The sequence below is a fragment of the Elephantulus edwardii genome, unplaced genomic scaffold (assembly GCF_000299155.1).
Source record: "Elephantulus edwardii isolate Elephantulus edwardi_28Jun2011 unplaced genomic scaffold, EleEdw1.0 scaffold00284, whole genome shotgun sequence".
NCBI lineage: Eukaryota > Metazoa > Chordata > Mammalia > Macroscelidea > Macroscelididae > Elephantulus > Elephantulus edwardii.
In genome coordinates, this window is record NW_006400034.1 from 1,238,942 (window position 1) to 1,254,583 (window position 15,642).

At 46.0% G+C, this 15,642-nt stretch overlaps 3 protein-coding genes across 4 annotated transcripts in view; 2 read left to right on the plus strand and 1 right to left on the minus strand.

Moving 5' to 3' along the window:
- ZDHHC5 (zinc finger, DHHC-type containing 5) overlaps positions 1–581 on the plus strand; it is a 21,577-nt gene extending 20,996 nt beyond the window's left edge. The window contains exon 10 of the mRNA XM_006900451.1: positions 557–581. Within this exon, the coding sequence (XP_006900513.1) occupies positions 557–581 (25 nt within the window). The remainder of the gene's footprint in view (positions 1–556) is intronic.
- A 1,703-nt stretch (positions 582–2,284) lies between these two features.
- Positions 2,285–8,962, minus strand: MED19 (mediator complex subunit 19). Its single transcript, XM_006900413.1, has 5 exons — positions 8,733–8,962; positions 4,093–4,349; positions 3,859–3,955; positions 3,476–3,570; positions 2,285–2,353 (listed from the first exon to the last, which is right to left on the minus strand). The coding sequence occupies exons 1-5, from the start codon at positions 8,947–8,949 to the stop codon at positions 2,285–2,287; spliced, it is 735 nt and encodes a 244-aa protein (XP_006900475.1). The 5' UTR covers positions 8,950–8,962.
- A 372-nt stretch (positions 8,963–9,334) lies between these two features.
- TMX2 (thioredoxin-related transmembrane protein 2) lies at positions 9,335–15,510 on the plus strand. Of its 2 annotated transcripts, XM_006900414.1 has the most exons (8): positions 9,335–9,570; positions 12,755–12,815; positions 13,017–13,130; positions 13,571–13,647; positions 13,851–13,957; positions 14,095–14,160; positions 14,253–14,382; positions 15,364–15,510. In XM_006900414.1, the coding sequence occupies exons 1-8, from the start codon at positions 9,382–9,384 to the stop codon at positions 15,508–15,510; spliced, it is 891 nt and encodes a 296-aa protein (XP_006900476.1). In that variant the 5' UTR covers positions 9,335–9,381. The 2 variants fall into 2 exon arrangements, with proteins under 2 accessions (XP_006900476.1, XP_006900477.1); XM_006900415.1 differs by lacking the exon at positions 13,017–13,130 and having other exon boundaries at positions 9,379–9,570.
- The last annotated feature ends 132 nt before the right edge of the window (positions 15,511–15,642 follow it).

Here is a 15,642-nt window from a genome sequence, read left to right on the forward strand (position 1 = left end):
TATTATAAATATCAAAGAAATTATATATCTATCCTGGGATGGGAAAGATGAGGGAGGGTTATGCAAAGAGGGGGGTTCTTCTCTTCCCTTTCCTCAGACAAGCAGGAGAAAGGGAAGAAGTTGACCTGCCCGTGGTTCCCTCTCTCCTGTCCCAGCTCCTAAGGAACTAGCACCCCCTGATGTTGGTGCTAAGAGATCAGGCACAAAGCCCAGGAGAGGAGGAGCCTGGGAACTCAGAGGGCAGGACTTGGAGAGAAAATTTGTTTTCTAGGCTCATTGGCACTTATGCCTCTTCAGAAAAGGGGTGATAGCCCCCTGACAGTGGTGGGGGAAGGAACTAGACTGAGTCATTCTCCCTTTTTGGGGAAGGGGTTTAGGGTGGGTTTCAACTAGCCCCTCAAAGCCTTCCCTAGTTCAGTTAGCATTATTTTTAAATCCAAGGCCGGGAGAGAAGAATCCAAAAAGCAATATTTTTCATCACATGCCAAAAACTGGGGCTAGAGGCAGAGTGGCAGGCCTAGGCCCCTCCACTTGTCTCCTGGGGGCTACCCCTCAGCCCACCTCAGTATGGTGCCGGGTAGAGGGGACACCTGGGTTCTAACCTCTAAATTGGGGAGACCCCAGCCTCTAGACAGAGGCCCTTTTTCTTTTTTATTCTGATTAGCCATTTTAAACCAACAAGGAATAAAAAGAAACCCTGATCTAACCAGCTGCCCTGCCTTGTGTTCTTCTGTCTGGTTACGGCTGGGCAAAGGATCTCTGGTCCGGTGATAGAGCAGACCGCACAAGCTTCTCCGGTCCAAAGTGCACTTCAGGCAGCATGGTCCTGAATGAACCACTTTAAAAGTCCGTTTTTATTTGGATGACTTACTCAAAATGATAGGAAACTCTTTCATTCACCAGAGCTGGTAATTTCAAAGATTAGAGAATGTTTGATTTGTGACCAAGTTGTTCCCAAATAATAGACTTATATTTGTAAAGTACAGGTCATTTTTTGTAGTAGCTACAGGTGAGATGGTGAAAGTTCAAAGTAAGAAAGCAGGTTGACATTGCAATTGTGGTCTCATCATGAACTTTTAAAGGTGCCTTTTCAGATATTGTAATACAATTCTGTAAACTGGACAGATTTTTTACTTTTTCATTCCACCAGCTGTTCTGTGGGGAAAAGGACAGTCTCCTCCTGTGTGATTTTACTGCCTCTGCAAACCCTGCTGGAGGGTCAGCTCAGAGTTGGTTCTGACTCAACAGTAAAATCCCCCAGCATAATTGAGGTTTCTCACCTTGGGTGAAATACTAGATAAAATCAACTGAAAGAGTAGTGGCTTGCATGCACAGCTCTAAGAACAACTCTGGCTCGATACTGCTGTCAGGTTTGAAGTCATTTTTTGATGACTTCAGGCAGCATGGTCCTGAACGAACCACTTAAAGAGAGTCTGTTTTTATTTGGATGACTTACTCAGAAACTGATGGGAAACTCATTCACCAAAGCTGGTGATTAGAGAATGTTTAGGAGTAAACATTAGAGAATGTTTAGGAGTGTTTTTACCTGTTAGGCCAAGTAGTTCATGGTCTTGAGCAGGAGGTGCATCAAAGCCCTTTAAAATAGACTCTGCTTACTGTAGGTTCACATCAGTTGGCCACAGGCTTCAGGCCTTGCTGAAATGCACTAGCAACTCTGGGTGCTATTTCACATTGCTTTTTGTTTCACCCCATTGGCCTAGAACACACAGCTGAGCCTGGATCCTTGGGTGAAGCTGTAATTTTCACTGTAATTATGAGATTGTTCTTTTTCAGCTGTGGGCAGGTATTACAAGTCCTCTCTCATCCTGATGGGACAGCTTTTGGATCATGTCTCCAAACTCATTTTGGTTGTTTCCTTGCCTTCTAATGACAAGACCCAAAGCCCTTCTTCAGATCTGAGCAATGCCTGAACTGAAATGCTCATTCTTACAGAAAGGCACTTAAACTCTAATAGATAGCCACACTTTGACCAGTTTTAAAAAATGGCTTTCGTTCCCCCCCTTCCTCCTTTTTCAAGAAAGAAAACAAACCTGAACAAATATCAAATCATACAGACTACAAGAGATGAAACAAAAGTTCCTGGAAGAGTAGATGTCTCTTGAGAGTGAGCAATGCTGAGCCTTTTCTAACATGACAACCTCAACTGAGTGCAGCAGGTGCTGACTTGGGCCCCCTCTAGAAGTGGACACTCTCAGCAGAGCTGGAGGGCCTGGCAGGTTCAATACAGCAAGAAAGGCCATCCTGGCACAGTCCAGTGGTCCTGTTAGCGAAGGCTGCTGCTGCTGCTGGCCTGGGAGCTGCCCATACCTGGGTGGTCTGGACTGTGTCGATTCTGGGGAAGACAAGAGAGTAATTAAGAGCTAGAAGAATGGGAATCCTAGCACACTTAATTGTGTGGTCACAGGAAATCCAAGAAGCAGGTGACCAAATAAAACCAGAGACGACCACGAAGTGTAAAATCAGGAAAGGAAAGTGTCAGGGATGTATCTTTTCTCTGCATCAATTCAATCTGTGTTGAGCAAATCATTCAAGGAATGAACACTATGACAAAGAATATGGCACCAGGATGGGCAGACAAATCATCAGCAATCTGTGTTTTGCAGAAGAGAACCTTGCTTGCAGAAAATGAAGATCTGACTTGAAACACTGACTGTAGAAAAATCAGACAACAGCCTTCAATAGGGATCACACATCAACGTAAAACTACTCTCCGGGCACCAAAAATATCATGATACACGGAAGCTGTCAATGACTTCATTTTTCTTGGAACAATTAATACATGGTAATAACAGTCAAGAAATCAAAAGCCAGTTGCACTGGGAAAGGCCGCTATTGAAGACCTCTCCAAAGTGCTAAAGTGCATGTTACCAAGACTAATCTTGCACCTGATATTAGGCACAGTATTTTCAATTGCTTCCTATGCATCTAAAATTGGACAGGGAATAAGGAGGCCCAAATCAGTGCCTCTGAATTTTGTTGGTAAAGAGAAGCAAATCTTGAAGGTATTGCAAGCAGGTTTCATTTAGATGGAAGGATGATAAAATTTAGTCTCGCATACTATGGGCATGTTTTAAGGAAGAGCTAGTCCTTGGAAAAAGACATCATATTGAGAAAGGTAAAGGGGTCAGAGAAAGAGCAAGATCCTCAATGAGGGGGCCCAAAACAGTGACTCTGTCAACGGGTTTGAATATGATGCTGATAGGAAGATAGGGCTGTTGATCGGATCTGTTCTTCAGCCCCCAAGAATAGGGGCTTTCCAGTGACGTAGCTTAGGCTGCTGTTATGACAACCAGGCATATCAATCATTCCTGGCAGGACTGCTCTGAGTAGTAGTTGACTTAATGGCACCTAACCCTTCCCTGGACCTTCAGGTCCAACTTGAAGTAAAGGCCTTGAACTCTACTTGGGACACAGGGAGCCTTCACTGGGCTGCAATAATGAGCTCCTTCCCTACCTTCTTTTTCTTCTTCTCTTTCTTCTTTCTTTTCCGCTCAGGATCCTCCTCTTTTTTCTTCTTCTTCTTTTTGTGATCTGAATCGGATGGTGTTTCTGTAGGAGACAATAGGTGCCCATCACCCACAGCTCAAAATTCTCTTACTGCTACCAAAACCCATGTCTGGGGCAAGTGCTTTTCTCTAAATTGCCAGGAAGGTTACAGAGCTGCTGTTCCAGCCCATCCCAAGTCCCAGCTTGCCCAACAGACCCCAGTATACTAGTTTCTTCAGGAGATTTTGGGAGCCCAGGAATCTGTATGGAACTTAACAGAGGTTACCTCTGTAAGGTTGAGCCAGGTTCAGGTCAGGTGTGCTGGCTTTAACTAAAGTCTCCCCTTCTTACCTGGGGGGACAGGATCCTGGGTACGGCTCTGTTTATGTTTGTGTTTATTCTTCTTCTTGGGAGGCTGAATATGCATCAGGCGACACTGCTCCGGCAACTGAAGAAACCACAGGAAGGTTCAGGTAAGTACAGGCGAGGAATTCTGCTCCCATCTGTCCTGCTCAGTCAGTTATGAACAGAAAAAAAACATCCTTTAAGCTTCCCCATTTGTTGTCTCCCTCAGAGGGGACTCACCGGGCCAGTATGGAGGCGAAAGCCAGCCAGCAAGGTCCCTGTGATAGGATTAAAAGAGCCACTAAGAATTGGGGGCTTTTCAATGAGGGAGCGGAGGCTGCTGTTATCATGGGAACCAGGCAGGTCAATCATTCCTGGAAGGTCAGGCAGGAAATTACTTAGCTTCTCCTTCACCTTCTTCCCACAGAATTTGTTATAGGCATGTTCCAGGTTGTAGTGTGTGATCAGATTGGTACTGCCTGTCAGCTCTGTGTTGCCTGGAGGACATGGAGAAGAACAGTAAGATCAGTTCAATGGTCAAGAACCAAAGGAAAAGTGAAAGATTATTTTTTAGAACCAAAATAAAGACTTGGAATTATAAAATGAAAAAATTTTAAAGTTAAAAAATGACCAAGCCAAAATAAGCATTAACTTATATATGATAAACTCTGAAAACAGAATACAGGCAGTCCCTGGGTACGGACATCCCGTAATTGAGAATCAGACTCCAACCTTCATAAAGCTGATTTACATTGGGGAGTGGGGAATAAAAAGGCTCTGGTGGCCTACTGGCAAGAAACTGCACTGCAATCTCAAAGGCATGCGGCTCGAGGCCCCCAGCTGCTCCACGGGAGAAGGATGGGCAGTCTGATAACTGCCTCTGAAAACCCGCTGGCGGGTCAGTACAAAACAAACGGGCGCTATCATGCACATCAAAACATCGCAATTGCTGTACTATCACATTGTAGCGTAGCTGGTGACTTCGTCCACAGGGAGTTTCACTGCTCACCTGAAGACGTCTCTCTTGCTGTTGTCCACCTTAGGGCAAAGATGGGTAATATCTCCTGTGATTTACAGCCTCAGAAATCCAATGGAAGGTCAGCTATGAGTCAGTTCCAACTTGACAGTAATGTGTTTTAATGAGAATTATGTTACAGCTGTTTAGTGTTACTTGGAAGCATTTTTTAATGCTTGTAGTCCGAGGACTGCCTGGAATACTTTAGAATGGTTGACTGGGATGGTAAAGTGGAAGAGTTAGCAACGATCCAAATAGGGCAGAGAGGGGAAACTGCTGCAGGCCAAAGGGAAGGCTGGTAGTTAGCACTTCCTCTGTGCTCCCCACTATTCTGACTGCTTTCACAAAGCACACTAGTGAGAAATCAATCATGTTCTCTGACAGGTGGTGGTGGTAAGTGCCTTCCAATTGTAGACAACTCAGCAACCCTATGAATAAAAGTCTTGAACACGAAAACCTTTCATCTTCAAGTTTACAGAGTTTCTGGAGGCAAGCTATTTTGGAAGTGGATGCCACCCCTACTTCCAAGCTGGTTTTATTCAGGAGCTTCACAAAAACTGTTCCACTCATCTTCCAAGACTGGAGAGTAGCTCCAGACTGGCGGCCAAATCCAATCAGCTCACACCCAGTTGTGAGAAACAGCCACACCCCAGTCTCAACCCGAAACCAGACAACACACCTTTGCAGAATCCAGCCATTCCGCTCATCTTCCCAGACTGACGACAGGACCAGGGGAAAAGTACAACTTAGATGCAACCAAGAGTAAAATATGGCCCAGTGGCTGGAAGGTCTTGCCAAAGACCTATTTTTTTTCACTAGCAAGCAACCTTAATTATCTTTACAAAGGAAAACAGTTGCCTAACACTTGTTACCAACATTCTTCTTCCTCATGATATCTATGCTTTCCTCTCGTTCTCTAAACTTACAGTGCTGTGTGGAAGCTGACACACAACTGACCCTTTCATGGGGTTTTTTTTTAAAGAGTAAAGGGAGCTCTGGTGGCCTAGTGGCAAGACGCTGCACTGCAATCCCAGAGGTACACAGTTCAAATCCACCAGATGCTCTGCTGGAGAAGGAGGGGGCAATCTCCTCCTGTACCAGTCAGATCCGATTTGACGGTACACGTAAAAATAATACAGTAAAAATAAAAAAAAAAGTAATAACTTGTTAGGAGCCTCTGTTCCCTATCCTCGCTGTTGTTAGGCCACTTCTACTGTTTGCAGGTCTTGTGCACTAGTCCTGGGAAGAGTGGTGAGGGCAGCAGAGCAGTGTGCCGTACGATCTGCCCAATAAAGTGGCCAAAAACGCTCTTCCTACAGCCTGGACACAGGCAGCTCCAGCTCCTCACAGTGTCTTCACAGGGCCACCTTCTCCATCTCCTTCTGCTCATAATTCTGTAAAAGGTGGCGTCACTCTGGAGAGGCCTGCTGCAGACACTCACTCACCAGTCAGCTGCATCTGTTGTCCTGGATGTCAGTGCCAACCTTGCCTGTTACACCAAAAGGATCAACGTAGTCACCCTGAATCTGAAAGAATGCCACCACCTCCAGTAGGACCTTGCTGGCTTTGGTGTGCTCCTCCCCACTGACCCTGCCATATACATAGCAGCTAAAGGAAGGGAAAAGGAGCGAAAAGCTGTCTTGTACTCGACAATGGATTTTTTAAAAAAAATTTTATACTGGTTTACATTCAACGTTCATATATATTTTCACACCAGACCTTTCCTTTCCTTTCTAATTCCTCCCTCCACCCATCAAATTGTGACTCTATATTTAAGTCCCATCCTCTCGGATCCTCCTACTCATTCACTGATAATGGTCTTATACAGTATTTGTCTTTGAGATTTAGTTCACTTAGCATAATGCTCTCCAGTCCCTCCCACGGTAGACAGTAATTTTAAAAAAATCATTGCTCCTGTGTGCTGCATAATCTTCCACTGTGTGTATGTACCATAATTTCTCAATCCATTTCATCGTGGTTGGGCATTTGGGCTGTTTCTATGTTCTTGCAATGGTGAATAATGCTGCTTTGAACATTGGTGTACTCAACAATGGATTTTTACTTTTTTTCAATCAATCTGCTAAGATCCACCTTGCCTTGGGAGATCAGTGATGAGGTCCAGGATCTGCCTGATCTCTGTCAGCTCCATCAAGTCAGAGAACGGGCTGCTCAGAGCAGTACAGCTTTAGAAGGCGGTAGATATATGTGATTCCAGCAGTGCTGATGACTAATGGCATCCTAACCTATGCCTCACTGTGTGTGACAGCAGCAGACTGCTGGCCTGAGGCAAGGGATGAACCCATGAGGTGGTCTCATTCAAGGAAGAAAGCCTGGAGCAGCTCCACACACCAGCCCATCCTCAGGGCCGACTATCAGCATCCTGCTTCCTGGACTCCACCAACTTGGGGACACTGTGAAACCTTGGTTCCATCTGGCTCCAGTGCCATTGCACTCCAGGACCTTCAATGGCGTCTCCCATCTCTGGGGGCCTCAGACATCAGTCACACACTGAGAATCTGAGAGAAGTGATGGATGAAATCCTGCTTTGCTTGGGCATAAGCCTCTGATTTCTGGTCTCTGATCATTCAGAGGGAGGAGCAGAGTGCTCTGTTCTTGGACATGGTTCTTACTTGGTCTCTAGTGGGTTCTAAGGCTGTAAATTACATGGGAGGAGGCTCTTAAGTTTCTCCTGAGGAGCTTCTGGTGGATTCCAACTGCTAAAGAGGTGGGTATAGCCTTTGAGTGGGCAGCTCCACTCCCTGTGGACTACACCACTAGACAATCCTTTAACATAAGAATAATCATGGTGTTTTGGGGGTTTTTTTAACGATTTTTGAGGATAACTTTTCCTGTTTTCTTAAACTTTATTTTATCATTTGTGTGTACCATCAAATCAGATCTGACTGGTACAGGAAGAGATTTGCCCCTCCTTTTCCAGCAGAGCACCTGGTGGATTCGATCTACATACCTCTGGGATTGCAGTGCAGCTCCCTGCCACTAGGCCACCAGACCTCTAAGAATAATCATGTTTTGATGTGCAATGCAAAAGAGCACCCACTTGTTTTTAGGAAAGCTGTTATTTTTTTTTTAAATATAAATCAGCTTTATGGGGTTTGGTTCATAATTACAGGACATCTATATTCAGGGACCACTTGTATTTTCATATTTTATCATATATAAATTAATGCTTGTGCTGTCATTTTTTTAAACTTTATATTTTTAACTTTATAATTTTCACTTAACTGTCAGTTTTCCTCTAATCCTGATGCCTCATCGTTCTTCATACTGTCCATCTTCTCAAATGATGTGTTCCGTATGCAGACTGAAGATGTGTGCAGAAAGAACACAACCCTGACCCACGCCTTTCCTGATTTTAAGCCATGCAGTGGTTTCTTGTTCCGCATACAGGGAAGTAGGCTGTGAACTTCAAAATATTGCAGCAAGCTCAAACCCTGGGACCATTTTTACCTACCGCTGTTAAGTCAAATACAACTCAGAAGGATCCTTTATCAGGTTTCCAAGGGAGTAAATCTCTACAGGTTAAAACTGTCCATCTTTCTCCTACAGAATGGTTGGTGGATCTTAAACGGTCTACCTTTCCGTAAACAGTAGGCCACCAGAGATCCTTGGCTCATTTTCAAGCCATAAACCACCGCCAGAGACAGAACCTAGATACACTGTGAAAAGTGGCCCGAGGGACGCATGACCCTGAGAATTCATGTCACGCTAGGGTTTGCAGTCGGTCGGGGTCCTTAGTCCTTACAGCACTGATCTGCACACAGGAGGCCTCCAGGGCCTCCTAGCCATGCCCAACAGCCCCTCTCGAGAAACCCACTGGCTGCTTTCGGCCACACCACTAACTTACCGGGCAGTTCCCGCATCAGGTAGAAGGGGCCACAACCGGCCCCAGACTTGTCCGAACCAGTCGGGGCTGTGGTCGCGGAGGAAGGAGCGGCAGTGCCGGGTCCTCCGCCCGGAGGAGGCGGAGGAGGGGGTGGAGGTTTGCCTGGGCCGAAGCCGAGGGCAGCTGGTGGCGGTGGTGGATCAGCCTGAGCGCCAAAGAGCGCAGTAAAATTCTCCATCGTCTCTTCTTCCCCGGCGGTGCTGCGTTACAGGCTGGAGACGGTTTTCATTGGTCAATCCTCTCAAGGGGCATCGCCCCTCCACCTCCAGGAGTCGCTTGACATTGGATGCCACAAGCCCCGTCTTCCTTTTTCCGGTAACTACTTCCGTCGCCTTATGCTAACGTATAGGAAGTGCTACGTATATTATTATGCTCTGATATCTCCACCCACCATGTTTGCATACCGGATAATATAAGTGGAGTGAACGCCAGCTAGAATTACCAATACAGCATCAGATTACGTTTTCCGTCCTACCGTCGTGAGCAGTGGAGAACTGTTTCCGGGTGAACGGAGGTCACATCGGAGGCTCGGGCCCAATAGGATTTCAGCGATTTAAGGAACCCGCCGGAGAGACCGCCGTGAGCTGCTGTTGCCCCGAGTGGCGAAAAGATGGCGGTCCTGGCCCCTTTGATTGCACTGCTGTACTCCGTGCCTCGGATGTCACGATGGTTGGCCCAACCTTACTACCTCCTGTCAGCCCTTCTCTCTGCCTCTTTCTTACTCGTGAGAAAGCTGCCGCCGCTCTGCAACGGTCTTCCCACGCAACGCGAAGACGGCAATTCCTGTGACTTTGACTGGGTGAGCGACCCCCCAGCTGGGGATCCCGTGACCTTGAAAATGCCTGCTCTGGCGGGAGTCCCAGGGTTCACCTTTCCGAGGACATCTCATGTCCCTAAGTCTTTAAGGGGTTAAGCGTAGGGCCCGGACTGTCATTGAGATGGATAGGAGTGACCGCCTCGGGCATGCAAGGCCGGCTGGTGAGAGAGCCTGACCAGCAACCCAGGGTCTAATGACCCGGGGCTCCGATTGCTTCCCTCTCACTAGTCACATTCGTTCACAGCCTTGCTCAAGCTCGAGTAACCTTTTATATGGCATTTAACAGGCTCTGCGGGCGCGGCGGGGGCTCGGCTGTCTGCCAAGCCGTAAATCCCCATTGCTGGGGGCGGTAGCGACGCCTGGGGGCTTCCAGCCGTCATAAACCTTTTGTTATCAGCTCTGTGTGCCCTTCCCAAAGGATGGAAAAGGCTTGTAAGGTGAAGAATACCTGTAAAGATTGCAGCCTACAAAACCCTGAGGGGCTGTTCTGCTCTGTCATGTTTGCTTGCTGTTGATTCTGCAGCTCCTAACAACGGCAGACTAGGTACCAGGCACTGTGCTGAGGCCAGTGGATGCAGGGACAAACCTGTTAGGCATATGGTAAAAGGACAGAAGCACGTTTTAAAGAAGTCTGTTGAAAGCCTCTCGCTGTGCTTTTTGAATGGGAGTGGAGGGATTTCATGGGAAAATGAGATGAAGCCTTTTGCGCCTGGTGGTAAAGCCATGAGAAATATCATCTTGAATTTTGATGTTTTTTTTTTTCCCCGATTGGGACTTGTACCAGACCCCATTCCAGTTATTTTCCCTGCCTCTCCTTTCATTTACATACTTCCTCTGCCCTGCCTGAAACAGTATTACTAGTTAGTTCAGCTTTATTGTACTGTTTCGGAAGATTCTGTTTGTATCTGATATCAATTATAAGGAATCCTGGTGGGATGGGAGCTTAAGTGTTGACTTCCTGACTAAAAGATTGGCAGTTCAAACCCACCAAAAGCTCCAGGGAAGAAAGATGGCATGGTCTTCTCCTATTAGGATTTACAACCCAATGGGGAATTGCCAGGAGTTGGAATAACTTGACACCAGTGGGTTTAGGGGGACTTTTAGGGAGAAAGGGTGAAAAAAAAAGAAAAGAAAAAAAGACTTAAGGATATTAGAATAGTGGTAAAGATTTTAATAAAGATACTGTTTTTAGTTGCCATCCGGTTAATGGATTCTGAATGACCTTGTAGGATCCATTAGAAACTGCCCTGTTTGGTTTCCGGAGCTGCTGTCTTTGTGGAAGCGGAATGCCTCATTCTTCTCTCAAATGCCTCATTCTTCTCTCGTGGAGCAGCAGGGGGGTCCAAACCCAACCTGACTTTACTGTCAGCACTTAACCACCATCACATCAGGGCCCTTGAGGGACTCCTTGGGTGGGTTCTAACCACCCACCACTGGGCTAGTTGTCAGGTACTTAAATGCTTGTACTTTCTGCTCCTTTCCCCAAACACAAACAACCCTTTGTTTGGTTAATTTCTCTATAGAGTGTTATCTGATAATAACAGAATACTAGAAGGTTTCATGTTTTATTGTTATTTTGATTCTTCCCCTGCTCCCCAATTACTTGACTGTAATAGCTGGGTTTTATTTTCCAGAAGTCCTGTTTCACTAGTTTTTCTTGGTAATAGGGATGCCACATTATTAGCGTAAATAATGTTAGTGGTGCAATGTACTACAGAATACACCACCAGAAATAATGCTAGCAGCATTAACAGGTAAACACTAACATTTCAGTGACTTAACAGAATAAAAGTTTATTAAAAAAAAAGAAAGACTCAAGCAGTTATTTTGCCTTTCCTGTACATCATGTCTTTTAAAGGGACTCTGGTGATGTAGTCTCTGGCGAGTTGCGTTGTTAAGTCAAAAGCTATGTATCTCTGGCAGGAGAAGGATAGGCAGTCTCCTTGACGATGGGTCAGCCGACTCAATCAAAGAATTTGAGTTAATAAATGCCGAAAGTATGATAGAATTTTAAGAATCATTTTAGTAGTCCTTTGCTGAGCTAATAAACAATAAATCTAAGCTGTAGTTAGATGGTTTCACACACATAGTTGCTGAAGTGATACAGCTCCTAGGATGTATTTTTGTGAAAAACATTAGAATTTTATTAAAGTCTCTCTATCTCATTTCCACATTATAAGAAATATGGAAGACCCTCTGTCTTAGAGGATTGTTGTGAGTTGGCTTGACTCAAAGGAAATTAGTCTGGTTTATCATATATACATGGGGCTCTCTGGTGGTGCAGTGGTTAACTGTTCAACTGCTCATCAGAAGGTTGGCAGTTTGAACTCACCATCTGCTCTGCAGGAGAAACATGTGGCAGACAGCTTTCCTAAAGATTACAGCCTTGGAAGCTACAGAGTGGTTTTGCTCTGCTCTGCGAGTTGAAGTTGACTCTGTGACAACAGAGTTGTTGTATACCCATGCTCCTTTTGGGAAATAGCTTGTTCATTTCTTTGTCTTGTTTGTTGTCTGCCTATGTGCTCACATAGGTAGAACTTACATTTTAGAAGATCCTGAAAAGGACCTTAAAAGGCTCTGAACGGCTCCCTTCAGCTTTAGAATTAGAGCAGAGATGCACATTTTATCACTGTGAATGTTGTGTGGAGAGGAATGGGTCAGGTAAAACTGACAAACACAATAGACGAATATCAATGGTATATAAAGTTTCTGTAGAAAAAGCTTACCAAGAGTCACACTGAGTTAATTAACATCGTATCTTAACTTCATATTTTGTATCATGCTTTCATATCTATGATCTCATTTAATCCTCATAATAAGTGGCATTTGAAATACATGCTGTTCAGTTGAAGAAACCACAAGTCCACATCTCGGAGGTTGAGTGACTTGGTGAAAGGAAACCAGGCAGGTGGTGTGGGGTGGGGGGGGTGGCCCACCTGCCTGGGGCTTTTCCCACTTCATCTGTTGACTCCAGCCCTTGTTGTCCCTCGCAGTTGAGGTCTCTGCCGGGTTTTGAGGTCTCTCTCTGCCGGGTTTCGAGGTCTCTGCAGGTTTTCAGGTCTCTGCCAAGTTTCAAGTCTCTGCTGGGTTTTACTCTGCATGAGTCTCCCTTGTCCTTTGATCAGTCTCCTCCCTTGACATTTCTGTTGTCTTGATTCTGTTGCAGAGGGAAATCGAGATCCTGATGTTTCTCAGTGCCATAGTGATGATGAAGAACCGTAGAGCCAGTGAGTGGCCTGCAGCGTGGGACGGCAGGAGGGGCTTGCATTTGTGCATGGAGAGGGGTGTCATTTGGAGAACTCATTTCATGCCAGGGGTCCATTTGATTGTGGGTTCCCCAAGCCTCTGGGGACTGCCCCTGGAGGAAGGACAGATAGCCGGGTCCAGGTGCCTGCCGCTTAATCTGACCTGTAACATCTCTGTTGCAGTTACGGTGGAGCAACACATAGGCAACATCTTCATGTTCAGCAAAGTGGCCAACGTGCTTCTTTTCTTCCGCCTGGATATTCGCATGGGTCTGCTTTACATCACGCTCTGCATAGGTGAGGAGCCTGCCTTTCCTTGGATCCTTTGCAAGACTATGTTGGATAGAGGCTTGATTAGAGGAGCCAGATTCTATTCCCAAACAAGTTTCTTCACGCCCTTGCATTTTGCACCTAATTAATGATGTGTGTAGCTTAGATGTCTAGAGTCCGCAAAGTATGTATTCTTTGGTAGCTGAAATTTGTGAGTCGGTTTGGAAGTAAACCCTCTGGCAAGACTATGTTGGATAGAGGCTTGATTAGAGGAGCCAGATTCTATTCCCAAACAAGTTTCTTCACGCCCTTGCATTTTGCACCTAATTAATGATGTGTGTAGCTTAGATGTCTAGAGTCCGCAAAGTATGTATTCTTTGGTAGCTGAAATTTGTGAGTCGGTTTGGAAGTAAACCCTCTGCCTGAGGCCTTGTATGTCCTCTCTTACATCTTCTTTCTGTGTCAAGTGTTCTTGATGACGTGCAAACCACCCTTGTACATGGGCCCTGAGTACATCAAGTACTTCAACGATAAAACCATTGATGTGAGTGTCCCCTCCCTTATGTCCCGGGCCCACTGGGAGCAGCAGCGGCTCAACAGTTTTTTCAGTTGGGAAGCCAAGGGCCTTGTGACTTACGGTGGGAGTAAGAGAAGCGGGGAAGAGGGAGGCAGAATGGGGAATTAAATGCTGAAGTCTGAACGGTCATCAGCTGTGCAATCCAGCTCACTGTTCCCCCTGTGTGGCAGGAGGAGCTGGAGCGCGATAAGAGGGTCACTTGGATTGTGGAATTCTTTGCCAATTGGTCGAATGACTGCCAATCATTTGCTCCTATCTATGCTGACCTCTCCCTCAAGTGAGTACTGCAAAGGATGTGAATTGAGATGCTGCAACTTCTCTCTTTCTTGACCTTCCCCACCCAAAGCTGTCCTCCTCACCTTCCCTTGTACTACTGTTCTCTCTATAGTATATTAATGAATATCTTCTTCTCAGGTACAACTGTAAGGGGCTAAATTTCGGGAAGGTGGATGTTGGCCGATATACTGATGTTAGTGTACGGTATGTAAGGACCTGGGCAGAGGGTGGAAGCGTGGAATTGCTCTGGGTGATGTACACAGATGCATTCATGGAGTCCCTCCTGGGTCCTGCAGGTACAAGGTGAACACTTCACCCCTCACCAAGCAGCTCCCCACCCTGATCCTGTTCCAAGGTGGCAAGGAGGTCATGCGGCGGCCACAGATTGACAAGAAAGGACGAGCTGTCTCTTGGACTTTCTCTGAGGTACCTGAAAGGATGGCCGGATGGTTTGGACAAGAGCATTAGGGAGTCTTTGGAAGACCATCCTGAGTTACCAACTGTGATTCTCCCGTGTAGGGGGTTCTGAGCCATCACCACTACAATTCCACCTTTTAAACTAGTTAACACATGCTTCTCTCCAGTAAATAAAGATAGGTCCTGGGGAGTTCCCTGGTTTTGTGCAAGCTCTGAGAATGATTGGCACCTCTCTGGTCTAATCTTGTCTGGGATTTGCTAAGCTCCGTGATTGGAAAGAAACTCATATGGTGTCTGAATTCCTGTCAAAAATTAGAAGGGAAATTTAAGGTTGTGCTGGAGAGGTCAGCCTTCTACAAAACCCAGTGCTTTAGAATTAAGCCCTGATACATGAATCAAGGTTGTTTTCCAGATTTTATAAAATAATGTACATTTTTGGCACAGTAATTGGCATGTAATGGCCCTTAGATATTAATTGACTTTTGCCCCAGTAAGGTGGCTCTGGTGGTATAGTGCGGAGGGATTGGACCGCTCACTGTGGAGTGGTGCCGTCTGGCTGAAGCAGCTCCCTGGCAGAAAGATGGGCAGTCTCCTTTTTGCAATTTATAGCCTCTGAAAACCTGCTGCAGGATCACCTATGAGTTGGTTTTTACTTGTTGGCAATGAGTTTGATGTTTTAAGTTCCCCTAAGCACCCCAAAAAGGAGGTTAGGGCAAGTTTCTGCCAGCTATGTCTGAATGGAGTAACCACTTGGAGCAAAAGTTAATGTGCCCTGCTGTTAGTCAAAAGATTGGCAGTTCAAAATCACCCAGAGGCACCTGGGAAAAAGACCTGGCCTTTGACTTCTAAAAAGTCGGCAATGGAGCACAGTTCTACTCTGACACTCGTAGGACTGCCATGGGTCAGAGTGGACGTGAAAGTAAATGGTTCCCAAGAGAAGCTCTTGGTACTTCCAGACTGAACCCTGATGAATGCATCTCTTCTACACAGGAAAACGTAATCCGAGAATTCAGCTTGAATGAGTTGTACCAGCGGGCCAAGAAACTGTCAAAGACGAGAGACCGTATCCCTGAGAAGCAGCCTGAGGCCCCAGCTCCCACCACAGTGCCTGATGGGGAAAGCAAGAAGGACAAATAGGAGCCCCGCCTTGGCAGTACCCCCTCTCCTTACTAGTGCTCCTCTCAGGCCACTGAGGAGGCCCTGACCCTTCTTCAACCGCCAGACTGTGGAGTGGCCATGTGTTATTTATACTTCCCCTTTCTGTTGTGC